This window comes from Notolabrus celidotus, chromosome 19 (genome assembly GCF_009762535.1).
Source record: "Notolabrus celidotus isolate fNotCel1 chromosome 19, fNotCel1.pri, whole genome shotgun sequence".
Taxonomy (NCBI): domain Eukaryota; kingdom Metazoa; phylum Chordata; class Actinopteri; order Labriformes; family Labridae; genus Notolabrus; species Notolabrus celidotus.
Window position 1 is genome coordinate 30,207,449 of NC_048290.1, and position 26,943 is coordinate 30,234,391.

The window sequence follows — 26,943 nt, forward strand, 5'->3', positions numbered from 1 at the left end:
TTATAAGTAAAAAGTCTTACAGTGAACACACAAACCCACTCCTCATCAAACTGAAAACACTGACATTTAAGGATGTTGATGACTTCAAAACAATCAAAGTTATGTACAGAGTCAAAAATCAACAACTTTCTAACAGTATCTAAATGTTTTTTACACATAGGGAAATAAAACACAACCTTAGAGGAACATTCATGTTTAAAAAACCAGCAGCGAGAACAAATGTAAAACTACATAGTGTCTCAACTAAAGGGGTAAATCTATGGAATAGGCTAAAACAAGTTTTCAAAGTGAACATATTTAACAGGTACAGCATTGAAGAACAGATGGATAAACTGTAGCATTATGTGTACTGTGGAATGACCTTCTTATTTATTTTATTTTGTGTTACAACATTATGGCAATTATGAGTGTATGCTGTGGCGTTACTTACATGCCTCAGCTTTTGTTTAAATAAAGTTAATTAACATAAATAGAAAAGGGGATAGAATTAGATAAGTGTTGCACTTCATCCTATGCCTTTTTCAAACATGTTTTTGTTATATCAGAATTTACAATGAGTATGTTTTGATACCAATTGCTTTGCTTGCATTGAAATGTGTTTTTTTTTATCTTAACTTGGAATTATTTTGAGCATCTGCTTACAAAGTCATACCCTTTTTTTTTTTTTTTAATTATTCCTGGAGTATATCATAAGAAATAATCAGCAATGATTGGCAGAATTGTGTGAGAAAGTCACCAAGTCAAAGTAATGTCACTTGCGGGGTTAAAAATAAGAAAATCTATGTGTGCATAGGTAATTGGGACACAATATTTTGGTTATAAAAAAAGGGGTCACAAAGAAAAATTCCACTATGGAACAGGATTTTTTAAATTGCAGCTAAAATTATTTTCTTATAGTTGCATCATTCACTGATTGACATCCTTCCTATAGTGCCCAGTTGTGCTATCTGTTGCCTGTGCTGCTACTAAGTGAAGATCAATGAACATATATTTAACTAAAAATTGCATTGTTCCTCTCTTGAATCAACGCTGATCTTTCTGCAGGAGCATAGTGACACCTGGTGTTGTAGAGCAGTACTACACATCTCTGGCATGTCTATGTGCAGGAATCAGAAACTGTTTGTAGTACTATTATTATAACTTTGAGATCTTTAGAAAAATCACACACAGTGTTATCTCCAACAAAATGTTATGGGATAATAATGCATTCATACTTGTTACTTGTCATAATCTACTTCTTGATCTATTACAAGGAGATATATGAAGCATTATATCATAATTCCCTTCCCTTCTTCCACAACTACTTTAATATTTTTTACTGTGTCAAAAGGAAGCTGATGAACTGCTACTCCAATGTTGCATTAATGTGACTAATATTGACATTTATGACTAAGATTTCCTGCTCCTTCTAAGTTCCAGTGACGTTATAGGGCTTTTTTTTTCTCCAGCTGGCAGCCTCCCTGGAATCTCATCTCATTCCTTTGATTTAAAAACCCCAGAATAGGGCCAGCCACAGCAGCAGTATTGGCATATTAGTGACAGAATTATACAAATGCAGATGATTTATAGAAACCAGATGAAAAGCCTTCCTTTGCCGTGTCTTACATTTCATATTCCAGTGTTGGTTCCTTATCAGCAACTAAGGATAGTAAATATATATATATATATATATATAAAACAAAATTGCCTGAAGCCAATTCTGGATAGAGAGCGAAAGGAGGCCAGAGACAAAAGACGATGTTAGAGGGATAAAAGGATGAGGGGGTGAGGGAGGAGAGGAGGTGGTAAGTGATGGTGGTGGGGTGGCTGAATATGACGAGTGAGCGTAAGAGAGAGAGAGAGAGAGAGAGAGAGAGAGAGAGAGAGAGAGAGAGAGAAAGTATGGAAAAGAGAATGTTTGAGAGGATTTATGCGCTTGTTTTGTATTAAAACCTGGTACACACGTCAGCGCCGAGATAGGACTGGAGTGATGTTCGGGGAACAGCTGAGGAACAAGACGTTCAAATAAATCAACTTTTTTAACAAAAAAAAACCCAGAAACGGAGTCTCTGAGGATAGCCTCTAGTGCACTGGATATACAGCTAACAAGTCCCTGCTTCCCTCCTCTCCTTCTTCTTCTCCTCTATTTCAACTTTCTCTCCACTCTTTTTGTATCTTCTCCGACATGTTTTTCTTCCAGCTCGTCATCATGTCCGGCACGGTGTTGTTGGCCTACTATATGGAGTGTACAGATCTGTTCAGCGTCCATATCCAAGGTTTCTTCTGTAATGATGCTGAGCTGATGAAGCCGTATCCAGGCACAGAGGAGTCCAGCTTCGTCCCTCCTCTCATCCTCTACTGTGTGGTGGCTGCTGCGCCTACTGCTATAGTGAGTAAAAGCACATTTTTTCTGTATACTGACACTGTTTAAAATGTCCTACCACTAGAATGATACAAACAACAATTACCACATGTAGTGAGAATTGACATATGCAGGTCTTATCTCTCAGCCATCTAGTTATTTTATGGAATAGCAACAGTTTGCTCACTGATTACACTATAATTTTGATGGGCAAGATATAACGGAATCTTAACTGTAATCTCTAATTACAGATACTGAATAAAATATAATATCTCTACATGGGGTCTGGATTTTCAGCAAGTATTCTGGTTTCCATTTGTAGTAAGTTTGTAGTCAGAGTTGTTTTTGTTTGTTTTTTATGAAGGAAAAATGGAGAGCAGTAGCAGGGAGAATGCACACTGCTGTGGTGACCTCTCAGCTCCCATCGGTGGTAATCTGATAGAATGTATTTTATTCTATAGATAAACATTGTCATGAAAGTGCAGCTAACTATTTGTCATAGATCCAAAATTTCAAAATGAACAACAAATTTGCTTGACACTGCGTTGCAAATGGCCATCAGCCGTTGGATCTCTAGACTACCTGAAATCTTAGACTGTATAAAACATAGACGTTTCGTCAGTGAGAACAAAAGTGTTTTAAAAAGAAATGACATCCTCAGTAAAGTGTATGCAGATATATGAATGAGCTATTCAGACAAAAAACGTCTGTTGAACCAGTCTGTAAACATATTCAATTTGGAATGGGTGTGTATGTGGCTTCTGTCTGCTTCAAGTGATACTTGAGGAACTACAGTTTTCAGCACTTAAAGCTGTTTTAAGTTTCTTAAAGCTGGGGTTGGCAGTCTTGGAAAACTAGCATGAATTTGAATGTAGCATTTCCTCAGGACTCCGTCTAACCCCTCCCCACCTCCCTCAGAGCTCCTCCAAAACGACGCCCCCCTGCTCACATGCACGAGCGCCGCTGATTCTCGACCATATGATGGTGACTGATTCAAAACCGGTCCTCACCAGAACATTCTCATAGTGAAAGTTAAAAACACAAACAAACATGGCTGCTGTTAGTACTCACAACTATCATGCTAGCATTATCCAGTTGTACTGGTGACACGATATCAGGAGAAAAGTTATAACACATATATAATACTGTAACAGCTCTACTGTTTGTTAAACCTGTTCAGTGTAGATGTTCTTAATTCCTACAGTGTTGACGGTCAGTGAAGGCATCAGGAGAGGTGTAGAGTGTGTGAGCTGGAGAGAGGAGAGACAAGAGGAGAAGTTCTTCATTCATTCAAACATTGATTGTTGTTTTGTTGGTTGTCGTGATCACGGCCGACAGTGACCGGTTATTAAAGATCAATGTGTTCATGAATCGACTCGTCATCCCTACAGCGTCCGGACGGACGCTACAGTACATATATATTTTCTGTAGGACTTAGTAAATGTCATTCATTCTTCTGCTTGTCAGAGCCCCGTGGTGAGAGCTTTTTAGACTCTGATCAAGACTACAGTTCTGAGCAAAGCACCTCATCGGGTCAGAGGGGACAGGCCTGAGGTCGAGCGAGAGGGGCAGTCAGTAGAGTCAGGGGAAGCAGAGGCAGGAGACGGGGACTCACAGTTCACGCCAAGGAAATGTACGCGCAGGAGGCGTGCAGAACAGCAGGACATGATTTGAATGGTTTAAAATTTTGGCACCCAAAAAAGGCTGATTGGTTGGTGTTTTCCCAGGTTTACTCCGGCTGTAGATAGCAGCTTTTTTTCACTCTTTTTTAAGAACACATTATGTATTGATTACCATCAGGACATAAAGATCATTTTAACCAGTATAACAAAAAGTGGATCTAAATCTGATTACCAACCCCAGCTTTAAGGCAGGAGGTTGCCGCTTGCCTCAACTTTCAAAAGTACTTATTTTGTTCTCTTGAGGACAGACCTGAAAAAGTTTTCATTTTTACATTTTACAAATCTTTATCATTATGTTATTTTTTACAAATTTAAGACCCCTAAATTGTAAGTAAACCACAAGAAAACACTTTCTTTTTTGGTTCATACCAGTGAAACAAGCCAAACTCAGGTGTCTGTGTGTCTACTTGTGCTATCACAGGGGATGTAATAGACCAAGATATTTCATAACTGTGGGCTACATCAGAATGACTGAAAAGTTGGCACCCGTTCCCAGAGGCACATATAGCCTCTCGTTCTCAGATGATGATAGATGATGATTGCAGATGGGATCTGAGATTGACTGAGAAATAACCACAACTCCTTTCATCATTTTACCAGACTAAATTTGGAATAACTACCTGTTACATACCTAACCCAACATGACCTACTTTTGTGACACTGTTTGCAAGTTCCCCTTTAGTTGCTCTGATGCAATCGGCCTCAAAGAATCAACAAGTCTGAGGTTGTTTGAAAGTGAAAAACAAGTGTGGTGATGGCACAAGTGCAGCAGAAAAACATTAAGAACACCTCCGATCCAAAAATAATAACATACCATTATTATTTTCTATATGAAGAGGTTGCTTTTGTCTGGCCTAGCTTAGTACATTAAATAAACTCTAACCTAAACCTGACTACCAACAAACAAACAAGCCGATGTTTATCCAGTTCAACTTGAAGCCCCTGCTGACTTCCTGAGTCAGTCAAAGAGTGAGAGAAATCTGTTTGTTTTTCACATAAAACACAACGCACACTTTATTTGATGTTTCAACCAGTTTTAAATGTCTTAGCTAAGAATAAGATATACATCTTTAGAGTTTATGATGGAGAAACACTGTTGCTGATATTTACTGGCTTTGACTAATGTTTCACCTCCTCAAGCATCACACTACAGTTTTTCCATATTGTCAGATGATAATTCACATAATTATTTTAAACTATAAGAATTCATTTTTATCAGAATCCATGAGCCAAAAAATGAGCTCTGTATAAATATCATGGTAACTTGTCTCTCTAAAAGTCAGTTTGCTATCTCTTAATGTACCACTGAAATATCTGGAACTCATAAGATGAACTTTGTGCACTCTATCTTAGATTAGATTTATCATTTGCTTTTTTCAATACCCAACATCCGGCTGCAGGAGCAGTGTATGTGGGCTGAATACTACCAGCAAATATTTGACTGCAGTGTATGATTTCTTGAGTACTATGTCCAGGGGGATCCCTAGCTGCCCTGGCCATACAAGTCAAGAGGATTTCCTGTTTCTTGCTGTTTCACCATTCATCCATAAATCATTCACTTCTGCTGGGGGATAACTATGCAACCTTGTAACTTTTTAAGTAAGTCTAGTGGCCTTCAACCCAGTGCTTTTAGATTTGTCCAGTCACAAGAGTAATATAAAGGACAAAGTGATCAGACAGAGTTTTTACTGCACCGGTTGTTTTTTAAGTGTGATGATGAGGACATCCCCTCTCCCTCTCTGCAGCTTACCAAGAGCTCTTTAAGTTGTGATCGTTGTAAATTAATTGTTGGAGAATATGGTATTAATTTTCAAGATAGCCATGTTAATGTTTCTGTGAAATTGAATTGTGATGGCAGATATGACAATGCGGGAAAACTACAAGTGTGACTAAAGAGGGTTTTCATTTGACATTTTTGTGCTTGTCCTAGCAATATCACCATTAAAGCTGGTTTGAGTTAGCATACACACATTGATTTTTTGAAAAAGCATACATTTCCAACAGCCACATTCCAATATATCTTTAGTGAAAATGGTCACTCAGAAATAATTCCACAACAGAACACTCCTTGACAAAAGAAGATATACTTTTCTAAGCTGTCAAATGGATACGCTTTAAATTTAGAGCTTCATATGCACAGCCGATTCAAATTTCCATGAAGGAGTTGCAACATTCAGCCACAAGATGTCACTTAAGCCCCATGCCCATTTTCTCCAAACCTGCAAAGCTGACAAGCCAAATATGTGTTCTGTCTCTAGGTCCCTGACTCAGTTCATTTTTAAACCGATTTCAAATATTTCATGAGCACTTCCTGCCGTGCATTTTCATCAGTGTGTCTTTTATATAAATTATCACACATCATTTAGATCAGACCATATATAACAGAAATGTAGAGTCAATTACAAGATAGAGAAACAGTCAGATCTAGCTATAAGAAGCAGATGGTTTACAGTCAGGAGCTGGCCTTGCAGTTCCATCTTTGAATAAAAATGTCCATCTTCAGTTTTAGATCTGCAGTCATCTGTTCCATTGTGTAGATCTGCTTTAGTCTCTGTTTCCACTAAGAAGTTGTTAGTGGTTTTGTGTCAATCAATCAATCAATCAATCAATCTTTATTTGTATAGCGCCAAATCACAACAAACGTTATCTCAAGACGCTTTTACAAACATAGGAGGTCTAGACCACTCTATGTTAAATTATGAACAGAGACCCAACACCAAGACAGGGTAAGACTCAGTCTGACTCCACCTTAATCCATCATGAGCATTGCACATCGCAGTATTTAGCTAGTTACAGTGGTGAGGAAAAACTTCCTTTTAACAGGCAGAAACCTCAGTTTCGAGTTGGGTCTGGAAAGACAGATAGAGGGGAGTAAGAGAGAGAGGTGATAGTTATGAGACGAGTCATAGAAGCTGTTGCCGCTGGAGTCCAGCACGTCCGTATCAGCTGGAGTCCAGAGCGTCCGCAGCAGGAGGACGTCTACGGCAGCTCAGAGGAATCTACGAGACAAGGGAGCTCAGGGACTCCAGAAAGGTCTATGGTTAGTAACTTTAATGGGACAGGCAGAGTTAAAGTAAGTGATGAAGGGGTTGGGGGGAGGGGGGGGGATAGGATCCCAGTGTGTCAGTGTGCCAGTTCCCCCGGCAGTCTAGGCCTATAGCAGCATGACAAAAGCTGGTCCAAGCCTGATCCAGCTCTAACTATAAGCTTTATCAAAAGGAAAGTTTTAAGTCTACTCTTAAAAGTAGAGAGGGTGTCTGCCTCCCGGACCCTGACTGGTAGATGATTCCAAAGGAGAGGGGCCTGATAACTGAAGGTTCTACCTCCCATACTACTTTTAGATATTTTAGGTACAACTAGCAAGCCTGCATGTTGGGAGCGTAGTGTTCTAGAGGGGTAATAGGGCACTATGAGCTCTTTAAGATACGAGGGTGCCTGATTTTTAAGGGCTTTGTAGGTTAAAAGAAGGATTTTAAATTCTATTCTACATTTTATTGGGAGTCAGTGTAGAGAAGCTAACACTGGAGAAATGTGCTCCCTCTTCCTAGTTTTAGTCAATACTCGAGCTGCAGCGTTTTGAACTAGCTGAAGAATCTTTAGAGACTTATTGGGGCAGCCTGATAAGAGGGAGTTACAGTAATCTAATCTGGAGGTAACAAATGCATGGACTAGTTTTTCTGGGTCGCTCTGAGATAGGAAGTGTCTAATTTTAGAAATATTGCGCAAGTGAAAATAGGCTGACCTGGAGATTTGCTGAATTTGGGAGTGCAAATGTGTCCTTCCAGTTAATAGTTATCATTTTCTTGGCAATCAATAAAAGTATCCACATGATGTACCTCTGATCTCTGTTGTATAAACCTTTGGGTAAAACTCCCAAAAAAAAAATCAGAGGATCTAAGAGCACGGTCACATGTCGAATATTATCAATTTGTCCTTTGACATTTATCCCAAATTCCTGAAATGTAGGGCAATACCAAAAGATATGTATGTGATCCCCATAGACTGTATAAATAATGGTCGTAGTATCCGTGACGTTACCCATCTGTTTCTGAAGCGCTGTTTTGAAGCCAATCGTTGGCGGGAGAACATTTTTATTTCTGCTATAAAGATCAGCTATTTTGAATTGGTGTGTATGTGGTTTCTGGTACTTCTGGACCCAGCCTCAAGTGGACACTTGAGAAACTGCAATTTTTAGCAATTCTGCATTGGTTTCAATTCTCGTGGCCAGAGGGTTGCTGCTTGGTGATACCCTATTTTTCCACACTATCTCCAGCATAATGTCACTGAGGGCTCTTTAACATACACAGAAATTACAAAAGGTGTGTTAAAATATCTCATTTTCATTTTCCAATCAAATTCTTTCCAAAGGCAAGGCCAGTCAAGGCAGCTTTATTTGTATAACACATTTCATACACAAGGGCACTTCAATGTGCTTTACATTAAATCATTAAAAGCATTGGAAACATTCAGACAGGCATAAAAGAACACAATTAAAATGACAAATATAATAAAACAAAGAAAAGGAAAAATATTAAAAATTACATTAAAATGTGTATTTAAAGTGAGTTAAAATAAGGTAAGATAGGAAGGCAGTGGCAAATAAAAATTCTTAGTCTTTGATTTAAAAGAGGTGAGAGTTGGAGCAGACCTGCAGCTTTCAGGGAGTTTGTTCTATATATGTGGTACATAATGACTAAACGCTGCTTCACCATAGCTGACTGTTGATTCCTTTGTGGCTGTTAGCACCTAGATCTTCCCACACATTATCTTTGACTATGACATTCAAATCTAGTTCCCATTTTTCTTTGATGTTCCAGGTGTTTCCAGAGAGGTTTTTTTTTGGCTCTCTCAATAACCCCAACCTTCCCATGCATTCGTGTAATTTTGTCTTCATCTGGACATGTGTCTTCATTTCATGTGTAGGCACGTAAAGTCATCCCCATGTAGTTATCCATTTTTATTCTGAGTTGAATATCTGGAGTATTCATAACTTGATGTCTTGAGAGACTACAGTTTAGAAATTGGTACACATGCCACCTCCCCTCCTCCAAGAATCGCCACCTTAACGTGGTGGAGGGGTTTGTGTGTCCCGGTGAACCCGGGAGCTGTGATGTCGGGGGCATCCGCCCCTGGTAGGGTCTCCCAAGGCAAATTGGTCCCGGGGGAGGGGCCAGACTAAGAGCGATTCAAAAAAACCTTCATGAAACGGCAATTGGGGATGAGAGCTACCTCGCCCGGAAGAGGGAGACCGGGGCACCCCCCTGGAGCCAGACCCGGGGGGGGAGCTGGATGGCGAGCGTCTGGTGGCCGGGCTCTCGCCCATGAAGCTAACATGGAGCCGCCACCCTGTGGGCCCACCACTCGCAGGGATAGGCATGGGGGTTGGGTGCGTGGGAGGCCGTGTGGCGGTCCGGGTAGGAGGCCTGGGCGTGCTGATCCCCGGTGGCATAGACTGGCTATGACCTATGGTCATGAGCTGTGGGTCATGACCGAAAGGATAAGATCGCGGATACAAGCAGCTGAAATGAGTTTCCTCTGAAGGGCGTCTGGGCTCGGCCTTAGAGATAGGGTCAGGAGCTCGGACATCCGGAGGGAGCTCGGAGTAGAGCCGCTGCTCCTCCGCGTCGAAAGGAGTCAGCTGAGGTGGTTCGGGCATCTGATAAGGATGCCTCCCGGACGCCTCCCTTTAGAGGTGTTCCGGGCACGTCCAACTGGGAGAAGGCCCCGGGGTAGACCCAGAACGCGGTGGAGGGATTATATCTCCCGCCTGGTCTGGGAACGCCTCGGGATTCCCCAGGAGGAGCTGGAAAGTGTCGCCGGGGAGAGGGATGTCTGGGTCAATTTGCTTGGACTGCTACCCCTGCGACCCGACCCCGGATAAGCGGAAGAAAATGGATGGATGGAGGGGTGGATGCCACCTCCCATCTTGGTTGAGTACCACAAGTCATGTTCTATTGAATGCTTTGCAACAAATCCAAAATGATATCAAGTCAAGTCAATTTTATTTAAATTACACATTTTATACTCATCGAATTTGAAGACCTGCATGACCTGAGTGCTATAGAACAGCTTTTAGCAGTGGCTGACTGTGTCCTATTTTACTCCCCAGGTGCTCATTTAAAACAGACATCTTTGTTATTCCTACAATTCTAAGGAGCACTCTATCAGAGATTTGATTGTAAAAGACGTCTTGTTCCCAAGCACACGCCACCCATTTATTTGTAATGAGATATCGCTTTTCTGCTGCCTCTTTGTGTCTCCCAGTTTTTGTGTTTATTATCTGGGACATTTTGTTCCTTGCATTCAGGCTCTGAACACTGAATGTGGTTACTGGCATGATACGATTAACTGATAATAATCTGTGTTATTATGACTTTCACTGAACAAATGAAACAGGTCCAGTACACGCATTTCCTCTGGCTAGTTCAGTTCAGATACATGGGCAGGTCAAAGTGTTAAAAGTCTGTTCTCATGCACAAACACACTTTAATACACTGTAAGTAATAAAAGAACTAAAAGGATTGGGTTTAATGTGGAAGAGTGCTCTAACAGGCCACGGGATGTGACTAAACATGTTATTAACAGCTGATGTGGTTAAAGTGTGCGTTTGTACAATTTGAACCCTCTTTAGCACTTTTAAATTCACATCCAAAGTAGGGTGCTTATGTATTTTTGTCTTTTATTTGAATTGTTTTCTTACATTTCATGGTTGAAATGTGACCTTTGTATTTCAAACTTTAAATGCTATTCCCAAATTTTTAACAGTGCCCTTTGAGAGTGCTGTGTCAGGTGTTGAAATCTGGCTTGACATTATATATTGCTCCATCAACACGAATCATAAACCAGAGAAGCAGCCGATAAGAATTGATGATGATTCAGCTACTTTGTTGGTCAATTAGCAGAGAGGCAATAATTTATGCAGAACGTTCCACATGGCTAGAACAATGGGAGGCTGTGGAGGTGTGAAGGATTGTGTTCAACGCCGGTCTGTAAATCTGTTCTGCCATGGACAGGTTTCAGGAACTTCATCCTTTAATGTCAGAACTGAGACATATAAAGCAACTCTAAGAGTTTGTAAACAGGAACTTTTATACAGGGGTACATAGAGAGGCACTGTTTTAGAGTAAATATTCAGCTTGCAACTCCACTGCATTTTATCCACACTAATTTAGCTCCTTGATGGCTTATTTCACTTTCTTATGTGTGTGTCTTTGTAGCATTACTGAAAATGATCAGCTCGTTAGGAGGACATTTAAGGATCATTAACTGATTTTTTTTTTTCAATTAGAGGCAGCATAAATAACACGTTGTCAACTTAAGAGCTTTACATATTATTCAATTGGAGTGCTGTGTCTGGCCTACTAATGAGGGTAATTCCAATATTAAGCAACATGTCTTTAGCTCTGTTTTAGTTTTAATGACTCCTGAGAGAGACATCTGACTCTTAAACTGTTAAATGCTCCACTATTTGCTCCAGGCACAGTTTAGTGCTGGTTTGGAGCTGTAAAGTAGGTTGATGACAGCTTGTTAGCCTATCCCCTTAGAAACAACGCTAAATAGAAGTGTGAGAGCACTTGAAACAATGAGCTAAAAGGTGATAAAAAGTTCAACTTTTGGAACACAGCTGCGGTCATCAATTTCTTTTTTTTTTTTTTTTTTTTTTTTTTTTTCTCTTGTCTGCATATATATTTCTGGTTTGTGTCATGTTTGTCACAAACTGTCAAATATTCATGCAATTTATTCTTGCAGCAAAAGAAAAGAAAGAAAACCCTTTTCTTCTGTGCTTGTGACTGTGTGCATGCAACCATCACCATCCCTCTTAGAACTCTGGCCTATCTTTTATTGACAGCTAATATCATGTTCTGTAAAAGAGGGCGTGCACACCTAGGTGGGCCAAAAATAAATAAATAAATAAATAAAAATAAAAATAAGAGAAAGTGAAAGAAAGATTACATAAGGATATACAAAGGGACAGTCACCCGGGCCGCGAGAGCAGTCAGACCGAAGGACCCAACCCGCCGCGGGAGACCCAGTAGGAGGAAAGGGGGGCGAGGGGGGAGAGATCCTGCAGCCCCCCCAAGGGACACCCCCACAACACTGCCCCCACAGCCCCCCAAGACGGAGCCAAAGGAGCCACCAGGGCCGAGGGGGCCCGGCACCAGGAGCAGACAGCCAGGCAGACGGGCAGGACCAGGACCAGAGCCCACCAACCGGCGCGCCGGAGCGGGGGGAGGGCGGAGGCGGCAGGGCCAATCCCCCCTGCCCCCCCCAGACGTCCCGACCACTCCCCCCAGCCACTCCCCCCAGCCACGCCCCCCACCCACGCCCTGCGACTGATGGACCAGGCCGCGAGGGCATGGAGGGACACCCCAATGGCTGCCGTAGTAACACCCCCCCAGCTGCGCACCACCCCACCCCCCCAAGAGGACCGCGAGGGAACCCCGGGAAACCCGGCCCCGAGGGCAGCCGCGGACCAGGCCCCCACAGGGGAGGGGGCAGCAGGGGGACGGAGGGTGACAGGGACACCAGCCACCCACCCAGCCCCGATGGACCCCCAACGAGTAGGGCCGAGCCAAACACTAAGGCCCCGCCAAACCTGAACTGTGTGTGTGATATGATTTGAATTTTGTTTTGTTTGTTTTTTTGTTGTATGTATGTTTGCTAGTGAGGTGGATTAAAATAGGTCATCAATTTCACTTCTTGCTCACTGACTAATCAGAATCAAGAGGGGACAACACTCCCAGATTCAACTTTGTCAACAACAATGGCGGAGGTCTGTACGGAGGAGAAAAGTTATCATACTTTTTTTTCAAGCTTTAGAGTTTCTACTAATAAAACGATGCCTATCAATCGTTTTTACAGTTTCTTGATGAAATGTCATTGAATGAAAGCAAATATGAAGCATACAGAGTACTTTAAAACAGACCCAACGGTTTCTACCTAGGGAAGCGGAAGTCCTGCAAGACAACTTTTGTAACCTAGCAACAGTAAACGCTGGTGAAATTGAGGTTGTGGGCGCTCTGAGAGCAAAAAACGGCGCAGTGGACACGGCACCTAAAGCAACCTATTTCAATCAATTCATCTCAATTACTCTTTATTTGTGTAGCGCCAATTCACAACAGTGTCTTTCAGTATCTTAAAGGCTGATTTATACTTCTGTGTCTCCCCTACGCAGCAGGGGCTGATGCGGACATGAGCCCCACATACTTGTGCGTCGGTGTGTCCGTGTCGCGCAGCAATTCTCCGCCGAAACACTAGAGGGCAGTGTGGTCTCTCTGATAGCCGGTCGCCTGCTTCCGGTCCCGCTACGATCTCTGTTTACTTTTCCACAGAGATTCAGAGCGTGTTCTGTTAATCTACAGCTGATACATGTTGCTGTTTATCATACAGACATGATTACATGAAGAATAGAGAGGAGGAGATGAAATACACGGCCGATGTGCGGCCGATGTCCGGGATCCCAGAAGTGTTGTAAATGCTGGAAAGACAAAGCCGCCGAGCGGACCAATCACAGAGCTTGCGGTCTGCGTCGGCTCTACGGGGAGTTACATTTTGGAGGAGGTGCACATCAGCTACGTGCGTAGGCCTCGGCGTAGGTACGGGAGCTACGCGGACCCCCGGCGTAGGGTACTTCGTTGATTCAACGCAGAAGTATAAATCAGCCTTAAGACACGATGAAAAAAGGAGCAGGTTACACCATACTCTGTTATTAACAAAGACCCAACATCAAGACAGGGATAAGATCTAGTCCCATATTGAAGGCAAGACTCAGTCTTATCTCATTATAATCCACCATGAGAAAAGCATTTTACAGCATTTAGCAAGTTACAAGTTAAAAATAGACTAAAATAACTTATTCTTTTAAAAATAGACTAAAATAATTAGTTATTTTAGTCTATTTTTAAACATTCTTTTACTCTTTATGACAAGCCCCATCTTGCACTGATGTTGTCACTGACATGTTGACTGTTGAGTGTTGTTTGTCTGTTTGTTAGTGTTTGTGTTGTTTATCGACAAGCTGGTACACTGCAAACCAAATTGCCCTCTGGGATTAATAAAGTTCTCTGAATCTGAATCTGAATCTGAAGTTACAGTGGAAAGTCAAAATGTACTTTAAACAGGCAGAAACCTTAAGCAGATCCCAACTCATGTCGGACAGCCATCTGCCTCAACCGTATTTGGATTGGACAGTGGATAGAGGGAGATTCAGAGAGAGGAAGAGAGAGATGGATAGAGACAACAAAAATAACATCAGCTGCATGCAGATATATGGATGTAGTGCCAATAATAATGGTAATGTTATGTTTATTAAAATATGTGCACTTAATGGTAAACATATTGATCAGAGCTGCTTTAAAACTCCTGTAAGGAACTTTCTGTTTGTGTTGACTTTGGGTCCCCCCTGTGGACAAAGTGATCTTGCAGATTCTGTTTCTGACAAAAAAAAATAACCTGCTTTCAACTAACAGTCAAATATTTCACTCATTACCAATATTTACTGCAGAAAAAGCAGAAAAACAATATTACACCTACCCCCTCACAGTGATTTCAGGCTTCAAAATAACCAATAATAGTAATAATAATAACTCATATAATTTATATAGCGCTTTTCTAAGTACTCAAAGTGGCTTTACATAAGGTGAAACAAAAAATAATACATATAAATAAAACAGGGACAGAGGTGGGGCAGGGGGAGAGGTCATGTGTTGTATGCTTTTTGGAACAGGTAGGTCTTGAGGTGGCTTTTGAATGATTGAAGAGAGTCAGAGTTGTGGATGTGTGGAGGGAGAGAGTTCCAGAGAGTGGGGGCAGCGATGGCAAAGGCTCTGTCCCCCAAGGTGCGGTGCTTGGACTTGGTGATAGGGGACAGGAGGTTGGCATCTGATGATCTGAGGAGGCGAGTTGAGGAGTGGCGTTTGAGGAGGTCGGTTAGGTAAGAGGGGGCGAGGTTATTGAGGGCTTTGTAGGTGATGAGCAGGATCTTGAAGTGGATTCGGTGCTGTATGGGGAGCCAGTGGAGGTGCTGAAGGATGGGTGTGATGTGGGCTCTGGAGCGGGAGTGGGTGAGTAGTCAGGCAGCTGAATTTTGGACATATTGAAGTTTTTTTAGGTCGGTGGAGGGGAGGCCGTAGAGAATGCTGTTGCAATAGTCCAGTCTGGAGGTTATGAAGGTGTGGATGAGGGTTTCTGCAGCAGAGGAGGAGAGAGAGGATCTGAGCCGTGCAATGTTGCGGAGATGAAAAAAGGATACTTTGGTGACGTTTCTGATGTGAGGTTTGAAGGAGAGGGTGGGGTCGAGGGTGATGCCAAGGTTACAGACTACTGGGGAGGGTGTGACTGTGTGGTTGTCGATGCGTAGTGAGAAGTTCTGGGTGGAGGGGAGGAGGGATTTGGGGCTGATTAGAATGATTTCAGATTTATTGCAGTTGAGTTTTAGGAAACCAACAGAAATGATCAATACCTTTTCTAGCTTTCTTGTTTGTTTTTGAAGGTCATTAAGGGGTATCACTGTTAATAGAAGTCAATCAATCAATCAATCAATCAATCTTTATTTGTATAGCGCCAAATCACAACAAACGTTATCTCAAGACGCTTTTACAAACATAGGAGGTCTAGACCACACTATGTCAAATTATGAACAGAGACCCAACACCAAGACAGGGTAAGACTCAGTCTGACCCCACCTTAATCCATCATGAGCATTGCACATCGCAGTATTTAGCTAGTTACAGTGGTGAGGAAAAACTTCCTTTTAACAGGCAGAAACCTCAGGCAGAACCAGACTCATGTTAGACAGCCATCATGCCTCGACTGAGTTGGGTCTGGAAAGACAGATAGAGGGGAGTAAGAGAGAGAGGTGATAGTGAGAAGTCCATTTCATGACCACTCAAAAACTCCTCACAGAAGCTTTAAGAAAAGTTGAGTGTAATTTTGGCTCTTAGGCATTACGCGTATGATAGTTGTTACCTGCCCATCGCCTTTCATTTTAGTGTAAATCATGCCATGTTGGAAAGAACAGGATGGAAAGCAGAGGAACAACAATTTTTCAGGGGGCATTATAGATTGTTTTGGTCCTGTAGAGGGCTGTTCTAGCTAGCCAATGCATTTGCATCTTATATTTCCAATCAAATCTCACTCTCTCTGACCTGAAAAGGTTTATATATATATATATGTATTTGAATATTTAATCACATAAAATCAACAGGTTGTAAATAAAAAAAGAGATATTTTCTGCTGTCTCATGTTGCATTCTTGATTAGTTTTTGATCAAAAATGCTTTGTTGTGGCAGTCAACATGATAAAATGAACTTGTCTATGAATCATTCATGGTTCTCAACACTGAAAAGTTGTGAAAGTGGATGAGAATATGCGAGTGGGGTGGAATAACTGCAAAAAGTTGTGGCTTAAAACTGTGGGAAGTTACTTACTCCTATTTAGACAACAGATCAGTGGCGGCTGGCCAATAGGGGCGCTAGGGCGCCGCCCCACCACCCACCACAAGACATTAAAAAATAAATAAATAAATAATAAAATAATATTCTGAACTGTATGTATATATATTTTAAAATGAGCAACATTAATATTGTATAGTTAAATAATTATTAGCAAAGCTGTTTCGTTCATCTGTGTTGTCTGATTGGTGACGTATGTTCCTATGGGTTTTCCTCATAGACTGGTTTTCTCCGGTTTTCCTCCGGGGCGCAGAAATCTTTGGCCATAGACTCTGGTTAAAAGTTGTACATGCGCAGTAGCTCCTCTTCAATACAAGAGATAGGGCCGTGTCGGGGAGCACCTTCCCTGCGCCCAGAGCTGAATGCAGCTTGATTTACATAACACCACACCTCCTGTCATGGGGCCGACGTCACAGCCGTCTGTCATCAAGCGCGGCTGATTGACAGCTCGAGCCGTGGGAGTAGGAGACGATCGGACAGAGACGCAAAATGGAGGGAGAGAAAGTAAATAACTCAGTGAAGTCACTCAAAACATCACCTTTAGAGAGGAGAACATATCAGGAGAAGCTCCACGTGAAAGAGCGTGGACCTGATCAGCCGAACATCAACATTAATCATCAGTCCAAAGACAGAGGGAGACAATACACCCGGTCTGTTTCCAGGACCTGGTTTAGCAACAAGGCTAACTACATGCAGTGATGCTAATGCGTTAGTCTGCTTTCCCTGCCTCCTTTTCCAAACATCAGGATCTGACCCAGCATGGATAAAGACAGGTATCACTGATTTAAAGCACTTTTCAGAAAAGTTAAACTGGCAGGAATAGTAATGCTATTATTTGAATGATTATTTGTTAACAAGCATTATACACAGTGTAACAGCGCCCTCTGCTGGCGAGCATGTAATATCATTACTACACACACATCAATTGGTGATGCATGAATAATATCTGCACCTCTTTAAATAAGTACAGAGACAATGATTAGCTTACACAGCTTATACAAATGGTAAACAGAAATCTTATTAATCAATGATCTACTGAAGCTATTTAGCCTACTGCACCAGTGGCAGCATGAATACTGCAGTCACGAGACACCATCACCATGGTCACTTATCTATTACAGGTGATGCAGCAAGACAATCAAATGAATGTTGCTGAATCTGAGAGGTGCTTCTCAACACTGAAGAGAATCAACACCTTCCTCAGGAACACAATGTCACAGGATCGTCTCAATGCATTGGCCGTGCTCTCTATGGAGAAGAAACTTGTCAAAAGCATCCCTGACTTTAACCATAGAGTCATTGAGAAATGTATTTCTCTCAAGGAAAGAAGAGCAAAATTTATGTACAAAAGTTAGAACAGTACATGACATTACAATGTTGCTTTTGCTGTTTTCGTGTATGTAAATACACTGCTGTGATACCCCAGACATTTACCAAAAAGCAAGCAAACATGTACTATTTTGGAGTTGTAGCCCCCCCTGGAGAAAACTCCACCAGCCGCCACTGCAACAGATTCAGTCAAATATGGCCTTCAGGGGTATTTCAGACTTCAATTCCTACAAATCTGTTTCAATGGTGGATAGGTCAGTGTTATTAAGATAACAGATGAACCAGAAATATATTGCCTGACATTGTTCATGTCAAACAAATTACTCCCAACAGCATGTCGGCTTTTGAAAGATTTGCATCTTATATTTGTGTCTGTGTTTCGGCCTTTTCATTTCCGGCTTAGACACCAGTGTCAGCTGAATGCCAGTCTGCCTGTGTTTCTGACGTGTTCTATTTGGAGATAGTTGTTCTCAGTCAGTTAATTTGAGTTTCATGACATTTGTATAAAGGAGGTCTGCTGGTACATGAGCTGAAATAAGATGATCAGTCAGTGTTAGCTAACCTTTTCAAAGCTGAGGCAGATTCTAGTGAGACAAATACCTCAAGGCAATTACTAGTTGCTTGAAAATGTTAAAGTCATCATTTAGGAAGAGTATCTAGAAATGGCTCACTGATTAGCAGCATTTCACAGATCTGAAAGAATTTCAATACAACTCCCTTTCAAACTGATCTATATAAGCAGCCTATATAATTCAGATATAGCATGCAGAGGTCCGTTGAGGCCCTAAATTCTTTTTTTTTTTTAACAGCCACTTTCCTTTTTAGCTTCTGCAAAATGCATTTTGATTTACCACAACCACTGCTCAGTCATTTCCAAACTGCATGACACAAGTTCCCAAGCTTTTGTAGTTGTAGTTGCTTTGAACATAAAGGCCTTTTCGGGTTGCGTTGCCTTTGAAGGAAGATGTTTCTAGGTCATTATGGATCAGAAGATGGATTTTTCTGTTATTATGCATTTGATGATTCTTTCATTCTGTATTTACATGCTAAGTCAGTCATCGTTCAGTGGAGAAAAACATGTTTGAAAATATTAACTCAGTCTTTTTTTTGCTGGAAATCCAGACAGGACTGAATCCAGTACCCAGCTTTAATAACAGTTTCATGTAACTGCTGTCAATTCCTCTCTGTGCTTCTGTCTGTTTCTGAATGTCACATCATCACTTGCTTTCCCTACTTGCAGTCACAAAAAAGAAAGAATTTAGAGTTGCGTTCACAGCAACATGTTGACGTGATGGATGGAGCACAACCCAGGGATTTTGTTACCTGTCATGCACCTCAAAACAAACTCCTCTCTCTGTGAACACACACATATCCACACACCATCACACATCAAAGTCCAAAAAAACATGTGTACACACATCCCCACTCGTTTTTGTAGCAGTCTGCATCACCCAAGGCAGCTGGCAATGAGTTTCATTTTGTGTTCCCAGCAGCAGTTTTTCCATTAGACCTGATGTAATGTCCACTCTATAATGGACCTGAAGAAAGGCTGCATTAAGAGACATTGGTTTATGTTCATGGGGCCAGACAGGAGCAAAAATGTTGAGCTTTTGTTCTCTCTGTCCTGCTCTTGCTGCTTATATTTTTATCTTCCCTTCTTTCTTTGGATCTCTTACAATTGAATATGTAACCTGTTCTACAGATTTTCATCGGAGAGGTGTCCATGTACGTGATGAAATCAACAAGGGAAGCTCTCCTGGCCCAGGAGAAAACCATTGTGACAGGAGACTGTTGTTACCTCAACCCCCTTATCCGCCGCATTATACGATTCATAGGTAAGAAAGTTTTCATGTTTGATGTTCAAGACTGCTCTAATCTTCCTCAGGGTGACTGTACCAAGTCAAGTTGATAACAAGTCAGATTAGGGAGGAAAAAAGGATTTTTGGTGATCGATCTTTGGAAATGTTGACGATCAATAATCGACTAATCAATAAAAAACACGTTAACTCTTTCCATCAAAAACAATGCCAAATGCATTTTTTCCCCTGATTAAAATTTTCCTTCACGACACAATGTGATAGTATTGACTAGCTAAGGATTGTATTGAGGTGTTCAAATGTTAAACACACTGAATATCAATGTTTGGAGCAGGCTCATAATCTCCATGGACATTGCAACAAGGGAACTGAACAGAAACATATTTCAGACTCAGTGTCCAGTTTTCTGTCTACTCGTTCTTATTGAGGAAAATAAGCATGTGAATGTGGTCAGGTGTCAGTCGGGAGCAAAACTGGGTCATTATTAGTCTGGCGGCAGAGAAAAAAAGCGCTCATGGAGACCTGTCACTCAGCCGCAGCCCCCAGCTGAGCGTCTCTGCTGTGAGCAACACCTTCAGTCAGCTGATTCACAACCAAACATGCTTTAAACTTAAAACACCTCCCTAAAATCCACCCCCCCCCCATATCTGTCCAACCTCCTCCATGTTCCCACTCCCTCCGGCTCCCTCAGATCCTCTTCCTCCATACACCTGTCTGTCCCCTCCGCCCGTCTCACCACTATGGGGAGCCGAGCATTCAGCCGCTCTGCTCCCCGTCTCTGGAACTCATGACCACCTCAACTCAGAGACATCGATTCCTTCCCCCATCTCAAATCACAACTCAAAACACATCTGTTTAAAACCGCCTACTCCGTCTGACTCCAATTGCACTTTTTATTGTTTCTGTTTTCTTACCATTTTGTCAGTTTATATTGTTTTCATTTTGATTTTGTTTCCTTTAATGTAAATTCATGTATGTATATATGTATATCTGTGTGGTGTCCTTGAGTGCCGAGAAAGGCGCCTTTAAATAAAATGTATTATTATTATTATTAGTAGCAGTAGTAGCTGAATGAAACATTACGTTTGTTCCAGTTGATATAGAAAATTCAAACAAACACAACACATCACATTAATTATTGACATCCCTAAGTCAGATGCATACTATGGCACAAACAAACAACCTCACATAAACAAAATGAGTGTGTCTTTTTATAACTACTATCTAATAATATTAGATGCCTTAATATCCTCACAGCATCCATTGGCATTGTTGATCTTGTGGTTCTCAGTTACCATGCACTGGGTTGCACCAGCTGAGACAGTTCCAACGTAGGCATAAGTTAGTAAGAAGTTTTTCCTTCTGTTGTAACTTGCTAAATACTGCAAGGTGCAATGCTCATGGTGGATTAAGATGAGATAAGATCGATTCCTGTCAGTAAGAGGAGACTGGATCCTACCCTGTCTTGATGTTGGGTCTTTGTTAATAACTTGACATAGAGTGGTGTAGACCTCTTATGTTTGTAAAAGCATCTTGAGATAACGTTTGTTGTGATTTGGCGCTATACAAATAAAGATTGATTGATTGATTGAAATTTGACACCTAGCTCTGAGTAGGTGTAAAGTCCTCTGTAAAACACGGGTTGTCATGGCACACTGTTTTCAAAGATGGGATCATTTGAAGGATGAGAAGAAGCTGAGTGTTCAACCAGCTGTGATGTGTCAACAACATGCTCTCCGTGTTATATTACATGAATCATAAATGTACGACGACTGATCATAAATCTCACTTTCTTTTCCCATGAGCGGAGATAATTACCGTACATCTGCACAATATAAGGGTACCATTATATTAATATACAGTCTGTTGTAGTAGACAATTTCACCACTGTTGTTATTCTACACTACAGATAAATTGTCACCTTTTCAACATGATTTGTAATATGTAACTTACCTTTATGTTGCTGTTTGTCGATTAACAGGAGTTTCACTGGCAAGGACCACGCCACACAAGGATATAAGTTGAACATTTAATGAATTAGTTGTGCGTGGTGTGCCCAGCAGAAGGAGACTCAGGATGGGGGTTCCGTCTCAGCGTTATCCTGCCGTAGCTGATCTTGACCCAGGTTGTACCTGGAAGTAGACAGGGCATAGAAGGAGCGAGCAGGAGTTGAGTAGGAGAGGACAAGGAAATAGGTTAAGTGCAGTAGAGTAAGGTGAGGGAGGGTGGGTTGAAGAATCACGGACAAGCAGTTGGAGTAGGCTGGCTACGTTTAAGAAGGCTTGTCAGGTGATTGAGGGTGTGGTTTAGGCGTGGTCCTGCTCCCGAACCTAAGTTAACACCTTAACCTCATTAATGACAGCAGTTATGATTAGCTGTTAGCTTGTTTAGAGGCAATGTGGCTAACGGAAGTTAGCACTTTAACAAACACCCTGTCAAGAAAAAAGCTGTTCACTGATTGGCCAAAACGAGTGAAAGCTGTGACAATATTTTGATTAGTTTAGATGCTAAGGTCTGCTAGTGCTTACCTCTCCATGGTGCAACCAAACAATGACAAACTAACTAGTTTCAACGTATGGTTTAGGGTGGACTTTACACCCTAACTTAGGACTCAACTTATGCAGAGCTGGTGCAACAGGCCACATGAAGTCTTACCCCTGTTTGTGTGATGCATCAGTTCACAGCAGCTACATATGACCTAAAGACCATAAAAATGTTCATTTTGCATATTTGGATCATTTTAGTCAGCGAAGTATAAAAAGACAAGTCACTCACTGTGCAGTGTGTAATGTTTTGTTTCTGTGGTCACAATATTTTTCAGATGCATATCAGTGAGTGTTTGGATGATTGCATAATAACACATACTGCAGTGACATTGAATGGACTCTCTTCAGTTTGCTCTTGAATTATCTCATTCTACTTGCAAGGCTAAAAGCTCTGTAAACTATGTGAAACACACAATGTGCTGTTTATTATTCAATTTCACTTCATGGAATGAGATTTGAAGAAGTGTAAATATGGTTAGTCTTTGGGAGCCTTATGTGTAAATAGTAAGCAGATCAACACAGAGGTAGGTTCAAATGATATAGTGCAAAATATAAGTCAAACAACACCATTGTGTAGTTACTCCCCTCTATCTGTCTTTCCAGACCCAACTCAGTCGAGGCATGATGGCTGTCTAACATGAGTCTGGCTCTGCCTGAGGTTTCTGCCTGTTAAAAGGAAGTTTTTCCTCTCCACTGTAACTAGCTAAATACTGCGATGTGCAACGCTCATGATGGATTAAGGTGGGGTCAGACTGAGTCTTACCCTGTCTTGAAGTTGGGTCTCTGTTCATAATTTGACATAGAGTGGTCTAGACCTCCTATGTTTGTAAAAGCGTCTTGAGATAACGTTTGTTGTGATTTGGCGCTATACAAATAAAGATTGATTGATTGATTGATTGATTGTAGTAACACAATTAACAACAGATTTGAACATATAACACAAAAAAGTTTTTTTTAGAGGAAACAATTCAAAGAGTCTTTTTAATGTGGAAGAGTTCTTGATTTGGGCTATGAAGGGATCCTTGATGAGTGTGAGTATTGTCCTACCAGAGGGTGACTAAAATTTGAACTAGATAAGAAATAAATAAAGTAAGACGGAATAAGACTCAGTTAAAAGTGAGACTGAAAAGGTAGGTGGGTCAATTCCGACTTAACAGCATAAACAATACTAGAATCACCTTCATCAGGGATGTTGTCTTTTGTTGGACAACCTTCACATGCTAAACCAAACCTCCTAAGGAAAAAGGCATATTTAGGTCTATACCGTTTAATTAAACTTGAATAATAATAATAATAATAATAATAATAATAATAATAATACCTAATGTATATAGCACTTTTCAATACAGGTAACAAAGTGCCTCACATTGGGCAATAAGAACAAGAAGAAGTGCAAAGCAAAATGAAGCGATAAAAAATCAAATGAAATAAAAACTAAAAAGCATGCAAGCTTATAAAACAGATCCTTAAACACAGAGTTAAAATTAAATAAAATCACTCAATAAAGGCTTTCCTGTAAAAGTGTGTCTTGAGTAATGACATAAAACAAGGGACTGACTCTGCAGGTCTGATCTCCTCTGGCAGGCTGATCCAGAGTGTAGGAGCCCTGACTGGAAACACCCTGTCCCCTTTAGTTTTTCAGTCGGGTTTACCTCAGAATAAACAATACAGCAGAATATCGTAGAATTTGGAATAAAGAATAATAAGCATAGAATTTACCCTCTCGTATTGTCAGAAAAAATGATCAAAACACTCGAACAGAATAACTGTTCCAAAGCCGGAACAATTGACGTTTAATTGACACTTTTTACAAGAGGGTTCTGTATTAGCATCTTTCCACGATTTCAGCAGAAGACCAGAAAACACTTCTTAAACTTAAAATTCAGCGGAACTAAAGTAACGCAGGGAAATCAAAAACTTCCTGCAGAGTGGGATCTAATTCAACTTAAATCCATATGCCATGTCTGTTTGAATGAAGGTGTAAGAGGAAGTGACCTGTTGAACTGGATATTTATGAATCAAGGACTGAGCTCTTATTGGGCAAAGGAGTAAAGTGAAATAATGAAGAAGCCATGGGAAATAAAAACACAGAACTATGTTTAAATAAACTACAAAAATAATACAGAAATACAAATAAATAAATACGCAAATATTAAGCAATCAACATCTCATAAAAAAATCTATATCACCTAGGTTACACAATATATTCTTATCCTGCATTTGATCCCAGTATAACATTTCAAAACATTGTGGTACATCAATTATGTAAATGCATCTATATATCTATTATAAACTCTCACCAGTCTGGTTTTAGACAAAGGCATAGCACCATTACTGCTGCCACTCTTGTTTTAAATGACATTATCGCAGCCTTGGATAACAGGAAACACTGTGCAGCCGTCTTTATTGATCTTTCCAAAGCTTTCGACACAGTAAATCATGTAATGCTCTTAAAAAAGCTAGAAAATGCTGGTTTCGATAAAAATGCGTACAGCTGGTTCAAGAGCTATCTCTTGGGCAGACAGCAGTGTGTTGCCCAAGGAACTGTAAAGTCAGACTTGGTTGAAATTGTAAATGGTGTTCCACAAGGTTCTGTTCTAGGACCTGTTCTTTTTACTGTTTATATCAATGATATTGTGTCTGCTGTCTCAGATTGTAAAATTCATCTTTATGCTGATGACACAATTCTGTACTGTACTGCTGCTAATGCACAGTCTGCTGTGCATTCTGTCCAACACTGCTTCTCTGAATTAGAAGCTGCACTCACCCAACATGGGTTGGTCTTAAATGCTGAGAAAACAAAATTCATGCTCTTTTCCAGGTCCAAACATATTAATCTGAGTACATTCATCATCAATTCCAATGCAGGCACCGAAATAGAAAGGGTGAAGATTTACAAATATCTCGGCATCTGGATCGACGAGAAAGTAACTTTTAAAAGTCATATTTTAAATTTGTCAAGTAGACTTCGACAAAAGATTGGCTTTTTTTACAGAAACAAGTCCTGTTTTCCTCTCCACTGCAGGAAAACTCTGATAGAGGCAACATTTTTATCAGTCCTCGATTACGGTGACATATTGTACAGGCATGCTTCAGCCTCTACATTAAAGCCACTTGATGCTGTATTTCACTCTGCCCTGCGTTTTATTACTGGTGATAGTTACAGCACTCATCATTGCATACTTTACCAAAAGGTGGGATGGTCTTCTCTGGCAGAAAGACGTGATTTGCATTTTTACTTGTTTATTTATAAAGCACTTATTGGAATGCTACCGTCATATTTATCTTCGATGCTAGTTTGGTCCTCTGGAGCAAAACATACCAGATCAACTGGTTGGCTCACTCTCCAGGTTCCCAGAGTTAATTCTGAGCTGGGAAAATCTGCCTTTTGCGTATTTGCACCATCTGCATGGAACTCCCTGCAAAGCACTTTAAAAATAAATGCACTGGTTTCTTTTAATCATTTTAAATCATTAGTTTTAAAATGTTTAACCTCTGATTGTACCTGTTTTCACTAACTTTGTGTAACATTATTTTTTCAATGGTTGTAACATTACTTTTAACTGTCGTCTGTTTTTAATTGATCATCATTCTTTTAGGGTTATATCTTTTATTTGCTTGTCATGCATTTTAATGTTTCTTTTATATACTCGTCGTCATTGTAAATGAGGGCTTGCCCTCAATGATTTTCGAGTTTAAATAAATAGAAATAATAATAATATATACACAACTATATATCCTGAGTTACAAAAGCATCTGCATGGCATTATTTCTAAAGGTGCCTTAAACACAAATGCTTCATGTAATGTATAAGCTGACAGCTGAATAAAAGTGCTGTCAGTCACCTGTGAGGGGAGCTCCAATACAAAAAGAGCTTGTCTTCAAACTGCTGCCCTGATGACTCAGATGATTCGGTGTCATGTGAAAATGACTTGCCATACACTATGTGTGTATCACACAAAGGGCAAAAGAGGGTGGCTCCCAAACTGTTTGCTCCATTAGCCATGAATAACATGATATATGGCGGTGTTAGACTCTTTGTGTTTGAGACAGGTCGCTGCACAGAGAGGGATGGGAATGGGAACAATGAAGTTGGAGAGGTTGATGAAGACGGTCAGCAGAATTTGAGTCTAAGATTGTCCACAAGTTCTTTGGATGTGTTGCAGCCTTGATGTTTGACATTTCATGCAGACACTAAAAATAAAAAAAAGGTGTGATATGAGCGAAATGATAACAGCTCTTGTGTTTTGAAAGCTTAACTGGGTCTGGTTTAGTAGTGTTATTCATATTATATTGACCTATTTGGATCCTGACAAGCATGACATTATCTGTTTTGATTTAAATTTTTGTTAAGGTATGCAAAGGTAACTAGCTCACTGAGGCATTTCAGTTTAAATACAGCAAACCCCCTGACTGAATGGATTTCAGTAATTCTTCAGTGAAGGGAGCCAATTGGGATCAAGTCCAGCTGTGATGCCTTCACTGCAGCTCCTCTAAAACTGAATCATCCACTGAAACAAATCTTAATCAGAAATGCTGGATCCTATATAGGCTTATATAAAATAGTTTCTTTTCTACAAAGGGGCTGTTTACACCACCATAAGGTGTGTAACCCCACACACTTGTGTCACTTGGCTGAAATGGCTTGTAAAAATAGAGCTCCAACCGTTGAATTCACATTCTAACAGCCACTTCTCCACAATGCTTGAGTGGAACTGGGCAGTCTGACAGGCTCGTGGCTCTCCGTTGGAATAAAGGAGGTCGTCTGCTGAACCT

General features: G+C 40.8%; 1 protein-coding gene across 1 annotated transcript in view; it reads left to right on the plus strand.

The window, feature by feature from the left end:
• The window catches only part of plppr1 (phospholipid phosphatase related 1), a 107,568-nt gene that overhangs the window by 63,482 nt on the left and 17,143 nt on the right, over positions 1-26,943 (plus strand). The window contains exons 3-4 of the mRNA XM_034708984.1: positions 2,180-2,368; positions 19,507-19,639. Coding sequence (XP_034564875.1) covers positions 2,180-2,368; positions 19,507-19,639 — 322 coding nt within the window. The remainder of the gene's footprint in view (positions 1-2,179; positions 2,369-19,506; positions 19,640-26,943) is intronic.